This window comes from Antechinus flavipes, chromosome 6, assembly GCF_016432865.1.
Source record: "Antechinus flavipes isolate AdamAnt ecotype Samford, QLD, Australia chromosome 6, AdamAnt_v2, whole genome shotgun sequence".
NCBI classification, from domain to species: domain Eukaryota; kingdom Metazoa; phylum Chordata; class Mammalia; order Dasyuromorphia; family Dasyuridae; genus Antechinus; species Antechinus flavipes.
In genome coordinates, this window is record NC_067403.1 from 248,199,313 (window position 1) to 248,218,207 (window position 18,895).

The 18,895-nt window shown below is 36.9% G+C and overlaps 2 protein-coding genes across 2 annotated transcripts; both read right to left on the reverse strand.

The window, feature by feature from the left end:
• Window positions 1–1,727: 1,727 nt before the first annotated feature.
• LOC127540166 (olfactory receptor 5B12-like) lies at window positions 1,728–2,684 on the reverse strand. The gene has a single exon (XM_051964755.1). It carries the CDS (start codon window positions 2,682–2,684, stop codon window positions 1,728–1,730), a length of 957 nt encoding a protein of 318 aa, XP_051820715.1.
• A 10,644-nt stretch (window positions 2,685–13,328) lies between these two features.
• LOC127540739 (olfactory receptor 5B12-like) lies at window positions 13,329–14,341 on the reverse strand. Its single transcript, XM_051965578.1, has one exon. The coding sequence runs from the start codon at window positions 14,339–14,341 to the stop codon at window positions 13,385–13,387; it is 957 nt and encodes a 318-aa protein (XP_051821538.1). The 3' UTR covers window positions 13,329–13,384.
• Window positions 14,342–18,895: the final 4,554 nt, after the last annotated feature.

Genomic DNA, 18,895 nt, shown 5'->3' on the forward strand with positions numbered 1-18,895 from the left:
TCCAAATCAAGGAGATCATTTTAAACCAACATCTCCCTTGGTGGTGGAGACACCTATGTCCCCTTATACCTTTACTGATTCCATTTTTGGGAGTTATTGCCAGCATTATTGCTTCTGCTTCTGGGCACCATAGGTGGGCCATCTCCTTTTTACATCTAGGACCCCTGTAAATCCCTAAGAAGTGCTTTGGTACAGCCTGCCTCAAAAAAATGAACTTACTGAGCACCTAGGAACTCTAGACTCCAATATGGACAGCCTATAGATTATGCTAATCACTCATGACTTCAATTGAGATGCAAGAATCCTATTAGACTTCTTTAGGTCCTCAGTTAGCTCACTGATATTAGCCTTTTTCACCTGGATAGCAACCTGGCCAGTATCCAGTGCTTCCTCTCCACCAAAACCTCTGGAACTTGAGACAGATGTTGCAGACTCTTAGAATCAACTCCTACACTCTTATCAAGTTCTTGATCATGGTAGATTCCAGCACTTTGGCTACCATGGGCATTGACCTCTTTTTGAAAAAGGGCCTTTGTTTTTTAGAGGGGAATGACTCCAGTGGTGACATCATCACTCTGCAATCTGGCTCTGAGCCCAGCAAGGTCAAGAATCCTGCCATTTTCTAAGAACCACTCCTGTGAAGACTGAGTTAGTACTCTGGATACCTTAGAATCAGCCAGAGTCAGGATACACAAAAGTCCCTGGTCTTTATTCTTGTTCTTTAGGGTAGAAGTGAATTGGATGGACGCAGTATCTCCATGGCCTCTCCTCTTCATCTCCTGCCCCAAAGTGACTCTGGCTAGTCTTACTACACCCCCTAGTCCCTCCTACAATTCTCTGTATATACCAATTATCAAGCCAGAATAGTGGAAGGGCCATTTTTCAAACATATGCTTAGAGAGTACTGTCCAATCGATAATTAGCCTTAAATGCTTGGTTGTCTGGCCTCAGTGCATCAACTCAAGAATTTCAGTCCTTTACACTCTCCCTCTGGGAAGAGGGGTGGAATGATCCAATCATCAGGCTTCCTTAGCAGCCTTCCTCAAAATAGAGGAGAGGTACTGACCCTTTGTGTTTATGCTCAGAGAAATTTCCAGAAATCTCATTTGGAATAGTCTTGTGGAGGACAAGGGGCAAAAGTTGAGACCCAGGGTATAATGACGCAGCCACCCACTTGAGCAAGGACAGAAGGTGCCCAAGGAAATTTTCTGGACAGAGCTTAGTATATGCAAGAGCCCCAGGTGAGCAGAGGCCAACAGCATAAAAGAACCCATTCAACATCCGACATGCCATGAGATGGGACCCTGACTGCCACCATTCCCATTTTTCTGTATCTCCACAAGGCAGCAACTTAAGCTTGCACCACCATCCATATGTTTTCCTTTTGTTTGGTTTTGATCCCTCTGATTATTAATAGAATTACATGTTGGATTTTTTACATGAAAGAAGTTTCTTTTCATTCCCCAATGCATGCATACACACACACACACACACACACATAAACACTACATAAATATATGGTATTATATATTTGTTATATTCACACATACATAGACACACCTGTCTACACATATACATATGTATATACAGTCAGATATATGAAAAGATCAAATAAAAAAGAAAATATAAAAGTAAAAGTTTAGATTCTACTTCTCCGTGCACTAAAAAAAAAATTCATTTTCATGTCTGGACCCCAAAGTATGGAAGATACTTATTGAATTTTCTCTCTAAGAAGAAAGATGATCTAATTGAAGTTGCTGTCCTCGCACAGCTTTTCTGAAAGCATTTTTAACATCTTTATTCCTAAGACTGTAAACTAGAGGGTTCAACATAGGGATGACCATGGTGTAGAAAATTGACACTATTTTGTCTGAGTCCATTGAATGGTTTGAACTAGGCTGGAAATACATGAAAATGACTGTCCCATAAAACATGCTCACTGCTGTGAGATGGGAAGGACAGGTGGAGAAGGCTTTCTGGCGGCCTTCTGCAGAACGGATCTTCAAGATGGTGATGAAGATTAGCAAATAAGAAGTAAAGATGACAAGAAATGGGAAAAAAGCATTGAATGACCCCAAAATAAAGATTATCAACTCCGTGATGTGAATATCAGAGCAAGACAGAAGTAGGAGAGGGGGAATATCACAGAAAAAATGAGGCACTATGTTTGACCTACAAAAGGAAAGGCTAAATATTTTTCCTGTGACTACAGAGGAGGTCAGAAAGCCACAGATGTGAGCACCAGAGACCAGAGATGCACATACAGTTGATGTCATGGTAGTGGTGTAATGTAGGGGCTTACACACAGCTGCATGGCGATCATAGGCCATGGTGGCTAGGAGGAAACTTTCAATAACAACAAAGGCTGAAAAAAAGAACAATTGTGCTGCACATTCATTATAGGAAATAATTTTGTTCCCTGTGAGGAGCCCAACCATTACCTTGGGAGTAATAGTTGAAGAATAGCCAAAATCTACCAGAGAGAGGTTACTGAGAAAAAAATACATGGGGCTGTGGAGATGGGAATCCCAGGAGATCAGAGCTACCATCCCCAGGTTCCCCACCAGAGTGGTGAGGTAGATGAAGGTGAACATTATGAAGAGAGGAACCTGAAGCTCTGGGTCATCTGTTATTCCTTTAAGGATGAACTCATTCACTTCAGATCTGTTCTCCATAAATTCCATTTTAAGAATTCAACCTGCAACAAAAGAATAACTTAGAAAAATCCACTTCATGACATCAAAATGTTTAGAGACATACTTTATGTGAGGATTAGAAACAAATGTTTAAGTGAATAATAACATCTGGATACTTGTTACAACAATTATTCTGGATTCCCAAAATTTACTCATTCATTTTCTAATAAACAGTTCTTCTGCATTACCTCTTGCTTTTTAAAATCTACCACAAATTTAACCATCCTCAAAATGGCTTTTCCCACTTCTGGCGATGGGAATACCTTAGTCTGTGGCAAAAATTAACACTAGAAGAGGGATTGCTGTAGGTCAGGATTGAAGAGCTAAATCTCTTCATATGAATATGCTTCACTTCCTTGAAGAAGGGAGGAAATAGAAATTAAAGAGAAGAGGAACAGAACCAAATAAGAGAAAAGTCAACTGAGAGCTTGGAGAAGAGGATCAAGGAATGTTGGCCAAGAGTTTATTGGAATCCTGTTTAGTCCTGGATTCATCATAGCTATAAGGTTTATGTAGTTGAGTAAAGTCACCAGTCCTTGAGTGGGAACAGTTGTCAATGGAAACCAAGGATATAGTTGTAGAAATCATCTTTCCAAAAGATAGATCGTTTAACAATATATGAGTTCTAGTTTTGTCTTACCTATACAACCTGTTCCTATTTTAGTTCAGAAGGCAGCCACAAACAGTAATACATTGTTATTTCATTCACCATATATTTTTTGGGAGGTCTCAGAATAATCTCTAATTTTGGATTTTGCATCCTTCAAGTCTGAGATGAAATTTCACCTGTAGAATCCTTTCTTAAACCATTGATCTGAATATAACTGACTTCCTTCTTTTGATTATCTCTAATTTATCCTGGATATAGCTTGTTTGTAAGCTGACATATGCATATTATTTGCATAGAGATTATGGGACTCCTTGATAGCAGGGACTGTTTTACTTTTCTTTGTATTCTCAATGATTAGTATGGTGCTGCACATATACTAGGCCCTTAATAAATGTTTATTGACTCACTACTTAATCAGTGATAATCTTCAATGTCTGGACTAAAGTAAATTCCCCTGCTATCTGTTACAAGTTGCATCTTTAAATATGTACATATATATGTATATGTGTGTATATTTATATATACATATATACATACATAAATGTGTGTGTGTGTGTGTGTGTGTGTGTGTGTGTGTGTGTGTGTTGTAAAGCAGAGAATCTCAAGTCAGTAAAGTTCCTCAGAAGTCATCTACTTCAACTCACATCTGACTAGGAGTCACCTCTATCAAAGCCCACTACAAGTCATAGATAGCTATAGAGACAGATGTTAATATCTAAATATCTAGATACCTATATTTATCTATCTATCTAGTAGTATATTGGAGTTTCCAAGGAATTACACCATAGTCAAGATGAATTAAATTCTCTTATACTAAAAACAAATTTGGCTGCCAAGGTACCATTGAGATGTGAGAGAGAGGATTGGGATGTGGTTCTGCCCAGGTTTTTCCTTTATTTGAATGAAATGGGATAAAATACAGCAGGCTATTATGATATTTTTAAACTGAGAAAATATACTGATATAAAGAATCCATGAAGAATATAGAAAAACATGGTAGAAGACATTTATAGTATTTTCACTATATTACTGATGAAAATCTTCAATTATCAGGCCCAGAATGTTTTCTATTATTCTGAATTTTTTTATTCTGTCTCTTTGCCTCTCAATGCTATCCTTTATCTCTGTTTCTCTGTCTCTTATCTCTGAATATTTGTCTGTCTCCCTCTCTCTAATTTTCCATTTTATTTTGTCTGCCTGCTTCTCCCTATGTGTCTCTTTCTATTTGTATGTATATCTATTTATCTATCTTTCTATGTACCCAACTAACTACATATATGAGTTCTAATGTTGCTTGGATTTTCGTGTATTTCTTCTGTGATTCCATGGAAAGTAATTGGTCCTTCTGCTCCTTTGATTCCTCATTCAAAAAACTGGAATAATATTTCTTTGGATATTGGGGGGGCGGGGTGTCATACAGTGGTTGGGAGGAAAGTGTTTTTCAAGAATCAAATGCAATAGATTTGAAAGTTCCCAAAATCAAGTTATTGAGCTCATGTGTGACAATGGATAAGTATGGGCTCTGAAAAACAGAAATACATGGAGAAAAGAGCATGGAGATATTCATATATTACACAGTACTAGTATAGCAATGTACTGTATAGAGGGTTGATCTTTGACTCAAGAATATGTAGATTTAAATAGAACTTCAGACTCTTTTAATTATATATGTCTGGACAAATCAGTTAAGTCAATGATTCCTCAGATTGCTCATCTGCAAAAAAGGAAAAATATTAAAATGGCATTTATCTTAAATAGTGGTTGGGAGATTCAAATGAGAAAAATTGGTTATTTGATTGAATGATTTCTGAAGTTCTTTCCATTTCTGAATCAATGATCCCATCACACTTTTAATCTATATTTTTTTAAATATCCATTATTTTTCATAATACTATATTGAAAGAACTTTTTTTCCTAATGTGGTTAAGTGAAACTTATAGGTAAGGATAAACTAAATGAATAAAAGTTTATCTCTATTAGAGGACTTTTTCAGAGGAGTTTTTGCAAGTATCTTCAAAGAAGTATTTTCTACTTATATACTAGAAACTATTTAAAATGGAAAAATAACTCAGAATCAGAGTTTTGAATAATGTTTGTCTCATGTGGCAGTGTGCCATTTTTGTAATTTACACTATTTAATCAAATATAGCTAGATTTATAGATACATATATACATAAATACATACATACAGTCTGTGATAATCCTTTTCACTGTTATACTTAAGGTTCTGTTTGGAGTTCCCATTTTTAGAGAGAGTCCTTCTTGGATGGCAAAACTGAGGAGGTGATTTGTTTCCTACCCAGAAATAACCAGGTGCTGGTCAATAGCACTCTCTTGGAAAGGTTTTTGATTAGGAGGTTGAAAACTTGGGGTTTAATTTTACTTGGATATTCACTTATTTTTTCTGTGATTCCTTGGAGATTAGTGATTCCTAGTGGAAGGAAGAGATCCTTCCACACCTCTGCCTGCTCACTGGAAATATTGCAAAATATTTCTTTTTCTATGTGGGTCACACAGTGATTGGAAGGAAAATATTTGTAAAGAATAAAATGCTATAGCGTTAAGTTACCAAGATCAAATGATTGGGTTTGTATTTGAGAATGAAGGAGGAGATGCTCTGAGAAACACAAATACATAGAGAAAAAGGGATAGAAGTGCTTCTCTGCTACCAAAAACTAGTATGACAATGTGGTGTAGTAGAGAGAGCTTTGATTTTTGAGTCAAGAAGATGTGAATTTAAATCCCATTTCAAGCCCTTATGGTTTATGTCTAGACAAATCACTCAAGTCAGCTAGCTTCAGGTTATTTACTTGTGAAAGGAGGAAGAATCTCAGAGTAATGGTATTTATCTCAAATAGTTGGGAGATTACAATGAGAATATTGAAGAGCTTTCTAATATCATATAAATGTGAGCTATTGTTATTCAGGTAAGAAACTCTATCTGTCCTAATTTTTTTTTATTAAATCTTCCCCTAAGACTTTTAATGCAATGCCTTACACACAATATAGGATAAATAGTATTAAATTATATACTTATTGGTCTACAGTCACCTATTCTTAAAATGGTTCCTTTGATGACTAAAGGATGAAGAGTTTGAAAAGCTAAAATAAGTAGCAAATAAATGTCTGAGCCCAATTTTCATACATGATCCCATTTGAGTCCTTAGACAAACCTATGAAATAAGTATTAAAAGTGTACTACAAGTACAAGTGTACTAACTATGAACACTTCTTAGATAAGGAAAAAGAATTCAATAGACTTACCCCTGGAAAAAATGAGCCAATACTTTGAGATAGAAGCAATTTTTATACAGGTCTTCCTGCCTCCATGTCCAGCAGTGTTTCTACTATTCCATTTGTATGTACATAAGCATGGTAACCTTGAATTTGGATATCCTATAATCTGGTTGGTCTAATGTAGCGAATATTGGCCAAAACTCCAAAAAGGAGAGAGGCAAGATTTTTGTATTTATTTTGACCTTGAAGTTCCAAGTCTAGCAAACATATGATCATATTGGAAAACACTCTTTGCTAGACACTGGGGAGGAGGTCAAGGTATCTAGTGGTATAGTAGCTAGTCACTTCTGGTCATTGCTATGGTATGGATGACAGAAGAGTTAGTGATCTCCATTCCTATCCTACATTCAGTTCAGCCTCAGGAAACAAAAAATAAACTGGATGAACGAGTGAATGACTCAGAAAATTCTTAACTCACCAGCTTTAACTTCAGAACTAAGCCCTTTCATAGAATGGTTTAATGTCAGTGTCCAGGGACTTTATGCAGCCCTGGCAGCCCTGAGGCTCTTGGGAGATAGTGCTCCCTTGGAGGTTCTGGTAGCTCTGCTGCCAACTCCTGAACAAAACAAACAATTAAATTCTGTTCTGACCATGAGAAAAGAACAATTTTCTCATGGATATTTTGTGATTCTTTCCTTGTTTTTAGCAAAGTGAGATAGAATGGGACCTGGGAAAGGCTTCTAGTCCTGCTTCTTCCATCTCCTAACTGGGTGACATTGACCTAGTCATTGAACAACATTAAATCTCAATTTATTCTTCTTTGAAATGGGTATAATTGTGCAGCCTGGTTGTGCAGTGGGCAAGATACTGGTCCTTGAATCAGGAACACCTGAGTATATGACTTTAGATACTTGATTTCAACTTGCTGTGTGACTCTGGGCAAGTCACTTTACCTTGTTTACCTCAAAAGAACAACAAAATAACAGCAACAAGAAAACAAAAATTTGTATTAGTCACAGTCCTGAATTCAAATCTGTCCACAGACACTAGCTCCAAATTATTGAACCTCTGTTTGCTTTAGTTTTACCTCAATTCTACAATGAGGATAATAATAATACCTGCTCCCAGGTTGATTGTGCAGATCAAAAGTGATGGGACTTATGAAGCATTTAGTTCTCTATTTGGTATGTGAGGATGCTATATAACTACTAACTACCATTACCATCATTATCATCATCATCACCATCCTAATACTCATACACTGGCTATATCCCCACAGAAGCTCTTTCTGGTGGGTCATGAAACCTGTCTCCAGAATCAGTGTGTTCTCATCAAAAAACCAAAAAAAAATAGTATAAAGAGGTAAATTTAGAAGTTCTCTAGGGTTATCTGTGGCTTCCCCTTTCTTTTGTTTCTCCTTTCTATTATTTATGTCTGCCTTGGGACTGAAGAATATGCCAGTGCTGTGTGAAATCTGATACTGTACAAAAAAATGTGAGAAATGTTTGGAAGTACATGCAGGTGCATTACCTGTTTTTATTACTTGTGGCATGTCCATAGCTGCAAAGGCCTGTGTAAGGAATTCAGTGATCACCCAGGCCATCTCTTTTGCTGCTGGTACTGCATAAGTAAATCCTGAGAAGGTGTCCATGGCAACATGGATAAAAGACAGATGACCAAAAGATTTAAATTGGGTCACATCTATTTGCTAGATTTTATTGGGCTTCAAATCATGAGGGTTCTTCCCTGGAGGCAGTGTAGGAGTATGGAAAGGGAAGTAAGCTATACAGGTTTTTACTATGCTTCTAGCTTCCTCTTTTGTTATTCCAAACTGCAGATGTAAGGCTCAAGCTGCCTGATGATATTTAGAGTGAGATTCTTGCACTGCCTGAAATAGAGGAGCGTTGGATAACATTATGAAGAGGTGATTTACCTTTGTTTCCATAACAACAATTGGTCCTGGAAGAACAGTATGAGAGGGGACATGCAAGAGGGAATACTTAGTTGGGCGGTTTTGCATCTGCGTCTGAAGTTCCTTAAAAAGCTGAAATATGTTAGAGGCTACAAATTTATTGGACTGTGGCAATTCTTTATAACACATCTACTGAATAAGTTGATTCAGATATTATATTTATATTTCCTGGGAAATAAGTAAGAGCTAGCATAACTGCATACAACTCATTCTGTTGAGTGAACTGACTGCTCTTTTTATAAATAAGTTAGGAGAATATGCAGTGCAAATGTTATGTTTGGACACATCTGTAAAGATGGTCAGCCCTTTAAGAGGGATCTTAGAAAACTTTTCTTCAAAATCCCATGGCCAATGATGTAATAGCTAGGCTATCTTTAAGGGAGACTTCTGTGTTAAATTAGAAGCTGTGGCCAATAAAATTTGCCACTATGGGATAGTTTCACAGCATACATTAGAGAACAAGCCTTTTTCACAACTTTGATAACTTCCAGATTAAAAGGAGTGTGTCTTCTCGTGATTTGACCTGGACACCCATTAGATTCAGGTTCTTCAATCACATCAACCTAAATATATCCCATCCCTCCTCCCTTGCTTTAACTAATGCCATTATAAATGGCATTAATCAGGAGAAAAGAGGGGGGCAAAACTGTGTTGTTGGTGCCTATGGTGTCATTGCTCCTCCAGCTCCTATTTTTGGTCCCCTAAAGATGGAATGGAGAGAGAAGGATCAGGAAGCATAGGATACCCCAGGGGTGCCTGTGTGGGCATTGATGAAGGGGAGTTGAGAAACTGAAAAACATCACGCCCCTCAAACTTCCCAGTTTAATGCCTATTTTCATCCCTTCCCCATGCATACCTTCTGGGGCTGTGGGTACTATTCCCATATTTGTTCTCTTCATACTTCCTTGTTTGATATCCCATGCTAAAATCATTCTTTTCCTTATATGTGGGATTTCTTTTTTTTTAATTAGTATTAAAGCTTTTTATTTACAAAACATATGCATGAGTAATTTTTCGACATTGACCCTTGCAAAACCTCTTGTTTCAAAATTTCCCTTTTCTCCCCATCATCTCCCCTCACTGGTAGGTAATCTAGTACATGTTAAATATGTTAAAATATATGTTTAATCCAGTATATGCATGCATGTTTTTACCATTATCTTGCTGTACAAGAAAGATCAGATCAAGAAGAAAGAAAAAAACAGAAAGAAAACAAAATGCAAGCAAATAGCAACAGAGAGAGTGAAAATGCTATGTTGTGTACACACTCAGTCACAGTCCTCTCTCTGGGTGTAGATGACTCTCTTCATCACTGAAAAAGCAATACAGGTTTGAATCATCTCATTATTGAAGAGAGCCCCATCCATCAGAATTGATCATTGTATAGTCTTGCACTTGCCTTGTATAATGATCTCCTGGTTCTGCTCATTTCACACAGTATCAGTTCATGCAAGTCTCTCCAGGCCTCTGAAATCATCCTGTTGGTTGTTTTTTATAGAACAATAATATTCCAAAACATTGGGTAACTCATGAGCATCCACTCAGTTTCCAGTTTCATGCCACTACAAAAAGGGCTGCCAGAAACATTTTTGCACATAAGAATTCCTTTCGCTCCTTTAAGATCTCTTTGAGATATAATCCCAGTAGAAACATTGCTGGATCAAAGGTTCTGAACAGTTTGATAACTTTTTGAACATAGTTCAGAATTGCTCTACAGACTCTACAGAATGGTTTAATACATTCACAGTTCCACCAACAATGTATCAGTGTCCCATTTTCCCACATCCCGTCTAACATTCATCATTCTCATTTCCTATCATCTTAGCCAATCTGAGAGGTGTGTAGTGGTATCTCATAGTTGTCTTAATTTGCATTTCCCTGATCAATAGTGATTTGGAGCATTTTTTAATATGACTAAAAATCAGACAATTTTTAGATTAAAAAAAAATTGAAACTTTCATTTTCTTTGACCATTTATCAGTTGGAGCATGGCTAGAACTATTATAAATTTGAATCTATTCTCTATATATTTTAGAAATGAGGCCATCAGAACTTTTGAATGTAAAAATGTTTCCCCAGTTTACTGCTTCCCTTTAATCTTGTCTGCATTAGTTTTTTTTTTTTTTTTTGGTACAAAACTTTTAAACTTAATATAATCAAAATTATACATTTTGTGATAGATAATGACCTCTAGTTCTTCTTTGGTTACCAATTCCTTCCTCTTCCACAAATCTGAGACTGTGGTTCCCCCTGTACTTCCCTCACTGCCCTTGCCCACCTGCCTCTGAACATGACTGGCTTGGGGCCACATCCCTGTCCGATCAAACTGCCAGCCCCCAGATTAAAGTTTCCCAGGGACCTCTGCATGGCAGGATCCAGCAATGTCCTTGCCTCACTGACCAAGCTATGGACCTAGGGTCTGATTTGAAGATAGATCTGCTAATTTACTGGACCCCACTTGGGAATAGCATCTTTGTTTTTCCCAAATGCTAATTTACCAAGGAGGTATTGCCATAGCACTTAAGACTTAAATGACCTTTAACACTTGAGACAATCAACTTGGACACTGTTCCCATAGGACCTGCATTGTTGATCTCTGAACCTTCCATGAGAACTGCTGTTCAAAGGCTAAGAATGATTGTGTCATGGTCTAGTCTAGTGCATTTCAAGAATATCAATATTGCCTTTGCCTAGCATTTTTAACTCTCCTTCTCCAGAGGACACCTTCTGCTTACAAGCATTTCCCTTGCTCTGAGATTAAGTAAACTTCTTCTCTCCTCTTACTAGCCTATCTCTAATTTGCTTAGTTTGGCTCCAGCCATTCACAGGTTAAAGCCTGGTTCTGCTTTCAATAGCTGCTCAAAACAATCTATATCCAAGTACGTCTGCCCATACTTTTTAGAGCATATCCATGGTTCCTCTCCCTACATGGCTTTTCTATTTTAATCTATAGTAGTTCCAACCTGTATTCCTCAGATTTGACAACCAATAATAAATCCATCATTTCAGATGTCACAGAACTGTCCAATCTAGCCCGTAGGGCTCATCAAGTTTCAGCGGGGATGAGAGGATAATTACAATGATAGAAATCCAGAAGAAGCAGTCTTCTCCCTTCTCCCAAAGCAAGGAGACCATTTCAAGCCAACATCTCTCTTGATGGTGGAGACATCTATGTCCCCTTATACCTTTGCTGATTCCATTTGGAATGGAGAGAGTGAGCCCAGCATTATTTCCTATGCTTCTGGGCACCATGGGTGGGCCATCTCCTTTTTACATCTAGGACCCCTGTAAATCCCTAAGAAGTGCTTTGGTATAACCTGCCTCAAAAAAAAAATGAACTTACTGAGCAGCTAGGAACTCTAGAGTCCAATGTGGACATTCTATAGATTATGCTAATCACTCATGGCTTCAATTGAGATGCAACAATCCTATTAGACTTCTTTAGGTCCTTAATTAGCTAACTGATAGTACCTTTTTCACCTGGACAGCAACCTGGCCAGAATCCATTGCTTCCTCTCCTCCCAGAAGTCACCAAAGCCTCTGGATCTTGAGACAGATGTTGCAGACTCTTAGAATCAACTCCTACATTCTAATCAAGTCCTTGATCCTGGTAGATTTTAGCACTTTGGCTACCATGGCGACTGACCTGCCTATTTTTTTTTTTTTTGATAAAGGGCCTTTGTTCTTAGAGGGAAATGACTACAGTGATGACCCCACCATCACCCTGTAGTCTGGTTCTGAGCCTAGCAAGGTCAAGAATCCTGCCATTTTCCAAAAATTTCTGCTGTGAAGACCGAGTTAGCACCCTGCATACCTTAGAATCAGCCAAAGTCAGGATAAGCAAAAGTCCTTGGTCTTTATTCTTAGTCTTTAGGGTAGAAGTGAATTGGATGGATGCAGTATCTCCATGACCTCTCCCCTTCATCTCCTGCCCCAAAGTGACTCTGACTAGTCTTACTACACCCCCTAGTCCCTCCTACAATTCTCTTTATATACCAATTATCAAGCCAGAATAGTGGAAGGGCCATTTTTCAAACATATGCATAGAGAGTACTGTCCAATCAATAATTAGCCTTAAGTGTTTGGTTGTCTGGCCTCAGTGCATCAACTCAAGAATTTCAGCCCTTTACACTCTCCCTCTGGGAAGAGGGGTGGAATGATCCAATCATCAGGCTTCCTTAGCAGCCTTCCTCAAAATAGAGGAGAGGTACTGACCCTTTGTGTTTATGCTCAGAGAAATTTCCAGAAATCTCGTTTGGAATAGTCTTGTGGAGGAAAAGGGGCAAAAGTTGAGACCCAGGGTATAATGACGCAGCCACCCACCTGAGCAAGGACAGAAGGTGCCCAAGGAAATTTTCTGGACAGAGCTTAGTATAATGCAAGAGCCCCAGGTGAGCAGAGGCCAACAGCATAAAAGAACCCATTCAACATCCGACATGCCATGAGATGGGACCCTGACTGCCACCATTCCCATTTTTCTGTATCTCCACAAGGCAGCAACTTAAGCTTGCACCACCATCCATATGTTTTCCTTTTGTTTGGTTTTGATCCCTCTGATTATTAATAGAATTACATGTTGGATTTTTTACATGAAAGAAGTTTCTTTTCCTTCCCCATGCATGTATACACACACACACACACATAAACACTACATAAATATATGGTATTATATATTTGTTATATTCACACATACATAGACACACCTGTCTACACATATACATATGTATATACAGTCAGATATATGAAAAGATCAAATAAAAAAGAAAATGTAAAAGTAAAAGTTTAGATTCTACTTCTCTGTGCACTAAAAAAAAATTCATTTTCATGTCTGGACCCCAAAGTATGGAAGATACTTATTGAATTTTCTCTCTAAGAAGAAAGATGATCTAATTGAAGTTGCTGTCCTCTCACAACTTTTCTGAAAGCATTTTTAACATCTTTATTCCTAAGACTGTAAATTAGAGGGTTCAACATAGGGATGACCATGGTGTAGAAAACTGACACTATTTTGTCTGAGTCCATTGAATGATTTGAACTAGGCTGGAAATACATGAAAATGATTGTCCCATAAAATATGCTCACTGCTGTGAGATGGGAAGCACAGGTGGAGAAGGCTTTCTGGCGGCCTTCTGCAGAATGGATCTTCAAGATGGTAATGAAGATTAGCAAATAAGAAGTAAAGATGACAAGAAATGGGAAAAGAGCATCGAATGACCCCAAAATAAAGATTATCAACTCCGTGATGTGAATATCAGAGCAAGACAGAAGTAGGAGAGGGGGAATATCACAGAAAAAATGAGGCACTATGTTTGACCTACAAAAGGAAAGGCTAAATATTTTTCCTGTGACTATGGAGGAGGTCAGAAAGCCACAGATGTGAGCACCAGAGACCAGAGATGCACATAGAGTTGATGTCATAGTGGTGGTGTAATGTAGGGGCTTACACACAGCTGCATGGCGATCATAGGCCATGGTGGCTAGGAGGAAACTTTCAATAACAACAAAGGCTGAAAAGAAGAACAATTGTGCTGCACATTCATTATAGGAAATAATTTTGTCTCCTGTGAGGAGCCCAATCATTACCTTGGGAGTAATAGTTGAAGAATAGCCAAAATCTACCAGAGAGAGGTTACTGAGAAAAAAATACATGGGGCTGTGGAGATGGGAATCCCGGGAGATCAGAGCTATCATCCCCAGGTTCCCCACCAGAGTGGTGAGGTAGATGAAGGTGAATATTATGAAGAGAGGAACCTGAAGCTCTGGGTCATCTGTTATTCCTTTAAGGATGAACTCATTCACTTCAGATCTGTTCTCCATAAATTCCATTTTAAGAATTCAACCTGCAACAAAAGAATAACTTAGAAAAATCCACTTCATGACATCAAAATGTTTAGAGACATATCTTATGTGAGGATTAGAAATAAGTGTTTAAGTGAACAATAACATCTGGGTACTTGTTACAACAATTATTCTAGATTCCCAAAATTTATTCGTTCATTTTCTCATAAACAGTTCTTCTGCATTACCTCTTGCTTTTTAAAATCTACCACGAAGTTTACCATCCTCAAAATGGCTTTTCCCACTTCTGGCGATGGAAATACCTTAGTCTGTGGCAAAAATTAACACTAGAAGAGGATTGCTGTAGGTCAGGGTTGAAGAGCTAAATCTCTTCATATGAATATGCTTCACTTCCTTGAAGAAGGGAGGAAATAGAAATTAAAGAGAAGAGAAATAGAATCAAATAAGAGAAAAGTCAACTGAGAGCTTGGAGGAGAGGATTAAGGAATGTTGGCTAAGAGTTTATTGGAATCCTGTTTAGTCCTGGATTCATCATAGCTATAAGGTTTATGTAGTTGAGTAAAGTCACCAGTCCTTGAATGGGAACAGTTGTCAATGGAAACTAAGAATATAGTTGTAGAAATCATCTTTCCAAAAGATAGATCGTTTAACAATATATGAGTTCTAGTTTTGTCTCCCCTACACAACCTGTTCCTATTTTAGTTCAGAAGGCAGCCACAAACAGTAATATTTTCTTATTTCATTCGCCATATATTTTTTGGGAGGTCTCAGAATACTCTCTAATTTTGGATTTTGCATCCTTCAAGTCTGAGATGAAATTTCACCTGTAGAATCCTTTCTTAATCCATTGATCTGAATATAACTGACTTCCTTCTTTTGATTATCTCTAATTTATCCTGGATATAGCTTGTTTGTAAGCTGACATATGCATATTATTTGCATAGAGATTATGGGACTCCTTGATAGCAGGGACTGTTTTACTTTTCTTTGTATTCTCAATGATTAGTATGGCTGCACATATACTAGGCCCTTAATAAATGTTTATTGACTCACTACTTAATCAGTGATAATCTTCAATGTCTGGACTAAAGTAAATTCCCCTGCTATCTGTTACAAGTTGCATCTTTAAATATGTACATATATATGTATATGTGTGTATATTTATATACACATATATACATACATAAATATGTGTGTGTGTGTGTGTATGTCTGTTGTAAAGCAGAGAATCTCAAGTCAGCAAAGTTCCTCAGAAGTCATCTACTTCAACTCACATCTGACTAGGAGTCACCTCTATCAAAGCCCACTACAAGTCATAGATAGCTATAGAGACAGATGTTAATATCTAAATATCTAGATACCTATATTTATCTATCTATCTAGTAGTATATTGGAGTTTCCAAGAAATTACACCATAGTCAAGATGAATTAAATTCTCTTATACTAAAAACAAATTTGGCTGCCAAGGTACCATTGAGATGTGAGAGAGAGGATTGGGATGTGGTTCTGCCCAGGTTTTTCCTTTATTTGAATGAAATGGGATAAAATACAGCAGGCTTTTATAATATTTTTAAACTGAGAAAATATACTGATATAAAGAATCCATGAAGAATATAGAAAAACATGGTAGAAGACATTTATAGTATTTTCACTATGTTACTGATGAAAATCTTCAATTATCAGGCCCAGAAGGTTTTCTATTATTCTGAATTTTTTATTCTGTCTCTTTGCCTCTCAATGCTATACTTTATCTCTGTTTCTCTGTCTCTTATCTCTGAATATTTGTCTGTCTCCCTCTCTCTAATTTTCCATTTTATTTTATCTGCCTGCTTCTCCCTATGCATCTCTTTCTGTTTGTATGTATATCTATTTATCTATCTTTCTATGTACCTAACTAACTATATATGTGAGTTCTAATATTGCTTGGATTTTCATGTATCATGGAAAGTAATTGGTCCTTCTGCTCCTTTGATTCCTCATTCAAAAAACTGGAATAATATTTCTTTGGATATTGGGGGACGGGGTGTCATACAGTGGTTGGGAGGAAAGTGTTTTTCAAGAATCAAATGCAATAGATTTGAAAGTTCCCAAAATCAAGTTATTGAGCTCCTGTGTGACAATGGATAAGTATGGGCTCTGAAAAACAGAAATACATGGAGAAAAGAGCACGGAGATGTTCATATATTATACAGTACTAGTATGGCAATGTATTGTATAGAGGGTTGATCTTTGACTCAAGAATATGTAGATTTAAATAGAACTTCAGACTCTTTTAGTTATATATGTATGGACAAATCAGTTAAGTCAATGATTCCTCAGATTGCTCATCTGCAAAAAAGGAAAATATTAAAATGGCATTTATCTTCAAAAGTTGTTGGGAGATTCAAATGAGAAAAATTGGTCATTAGATTGAATGATTTCTGAAGTTCTTTTCATTTCTGAATCAATGATCCCATCACACTTTTATTCGATATTATTTTTTTAAATATCCATTATTTTTCATAATACTATATTGAAAGAACTTGTTTTCCTAATGTGGTTAAGTGAAACTTATAGGTAAGGACAAACTAAATGAATAAAAGCTTATCTCTATTAGAGGACTTTTTCAGAGGAGTTTTTGCAAGTATCTTCAAAGAAGTATTTTCTACTTATATACTAGAAACTATTTAAAATGGAAAACTAACTCAGAATCAGAGTTTTGAATGATGTTTGTCTCATGTGGCAGTGTGCCATTTTTGTAATTTACACTACTTATTTTTTTTAATTTTTATTTAATAATTACTTTATATGGACAGAAAATTTACACTACTTAATCAAATATAGCTAGGTTTATAGATACATACATACATACATACATACATACATACATACAGTCTGTGATAATCCTTTTCACTGTTATACTCAAGGTTTTGTTTGGAGTTCCCATCTTTAGAGAGAGTCCTTCTTGAATGGCAAAACTGAGGAGGTGATTTGTTTCCTACCCAGAAATAACCAGGTGCTGGTCAATAGCACTCTCTTGGAAAGGTTTTTGATTAGGAGGTTGAAAACTTGGGTTTTAATTTTACTTGGATATTCACTTATTTTTTTCTGTGATTCCATGGAGCTTAGTGATTCCTAGTGGAAGGAAGAGATCCTTTCACACCTCTGCCTGCTCATTGGAAATATTGCATAATATTTCTTTTTCTATGTGGGTCACACAGTGATTGGAAGGAAAATATTTGTAAAGAATAAAATGCTATAGATTTAAGTTACCAAGATCAAATGATTGGGTTTGTATTTGAGAATGGATGAGGAGATGCTCTGAGAACACAACTACATAAAGAAAAAGGGATAGAAGTGCTCCTCTGCTACCAAAAACTAGTATGACAATATGGTATAGTAGAGAGAGCTTTGATTTTTGAGTCAAGAAGATGTGAATTTAAATCCCATTTCAAGCTCTTATTGTTTATATCTAGACAAATCTTTTAAGTCAGCTAGCTTCAGGTTATTTACTTGTAAAAGGAGGAAGAATCTCAGAGTAATGGTATTTATCTCAAATAGTTAGGAGATTACAATGAGAATATTGAAGAGCTTTCTAATATCATATAAATGTGAGCTATTATTATTCAGGTAAGAAACTCTATCTCTCCTATTTTTTTTTTTTATTAAATCTTCCTCTAAGACTTTTAATGCAATGCCTTACACAAAGAAAAGAATAAATAGTATTAAATTATATACTTATTGGTCTACAGTCACCTATTCTTAAAATGGTTCCTTTGATTACTAAAGGATGAAGAGTTTGAAAAGCTAAAATAAGTAGCAAATAAATGTTTGAGCCCAATTTTCATACATGATCCCATTTGAGTCCTTAGACAAACCTATGAAATAAGTATTAAAAGTGTACTACAAATTTAACTATGAACACTTCATAGATAAGGAAAAAGAATTCAATAGACTTACCCCTGGAAAAAATGAGCCAATACTTTGAGATAGAAGCAAGTTTTATGCAGGTCTTCCTGCCTCCATGTCCAGTAAGTCCAACACTTACCATTCAAGCATGGTAACCTTGAATTTGGATATCCTATAATCTGATTGGCCTAATGTAGAGAATATTGGCCAAAACTCCAAAAAGGAGAGAGGCAAGATTTTTATATTTATTTTGACCTTGAAGTTCCAAGTCTAGCAAACATATGATCATATTGGAAAACACTCTTTGCTAGACACTGGGGAGGAGGTCAAAGGTATCTAGTGGTATAGTAGCTGGTCACTTCTGGTCATTGCTATGGCATGGATGACAGAAGAGTTAGTGATTTCCATTCCTATCCTACATTCAGTTCAGCCTCAGGAAACAACAAATAAACTGTATGAATGAGTGAATGACTCAGAAAATTCTTAACTCACCAGCTTTAACCTCAGAACTAAGCCCTTTCATAAAATGGTTTAATGTCAGTGTCCAGGGACTTTATGCAGCCCTGGCAGCCCTGAGGCTCTTGGGAGATAGTGCTCCCTTGGAGGTTCTGGTAGCTCTGCTGCCAACTTCTGAACAAAACAAACAATTAAATTCTGTTCTGACCATGAGAAAAGAACAATTTTCTCATGGAT

What these genes read in the sequence shown, in the direction of transcription:
- LOC127540739 (XM_051965578.1), bottom strand. Translation starts at nt 14,341, where the DNA reads ATGGAATTTATGGAGAACAGATCTGAAGTGAATGAGTTCATCCTTAAA.
- LOC127540166 (XM_051964755.1), bottom strand. Translation starts at nt 2,684, where the DNA reads ATGGAATTTATGGAGAACAGATCTGAAGTGAATGAGTTCATCCTTAAA.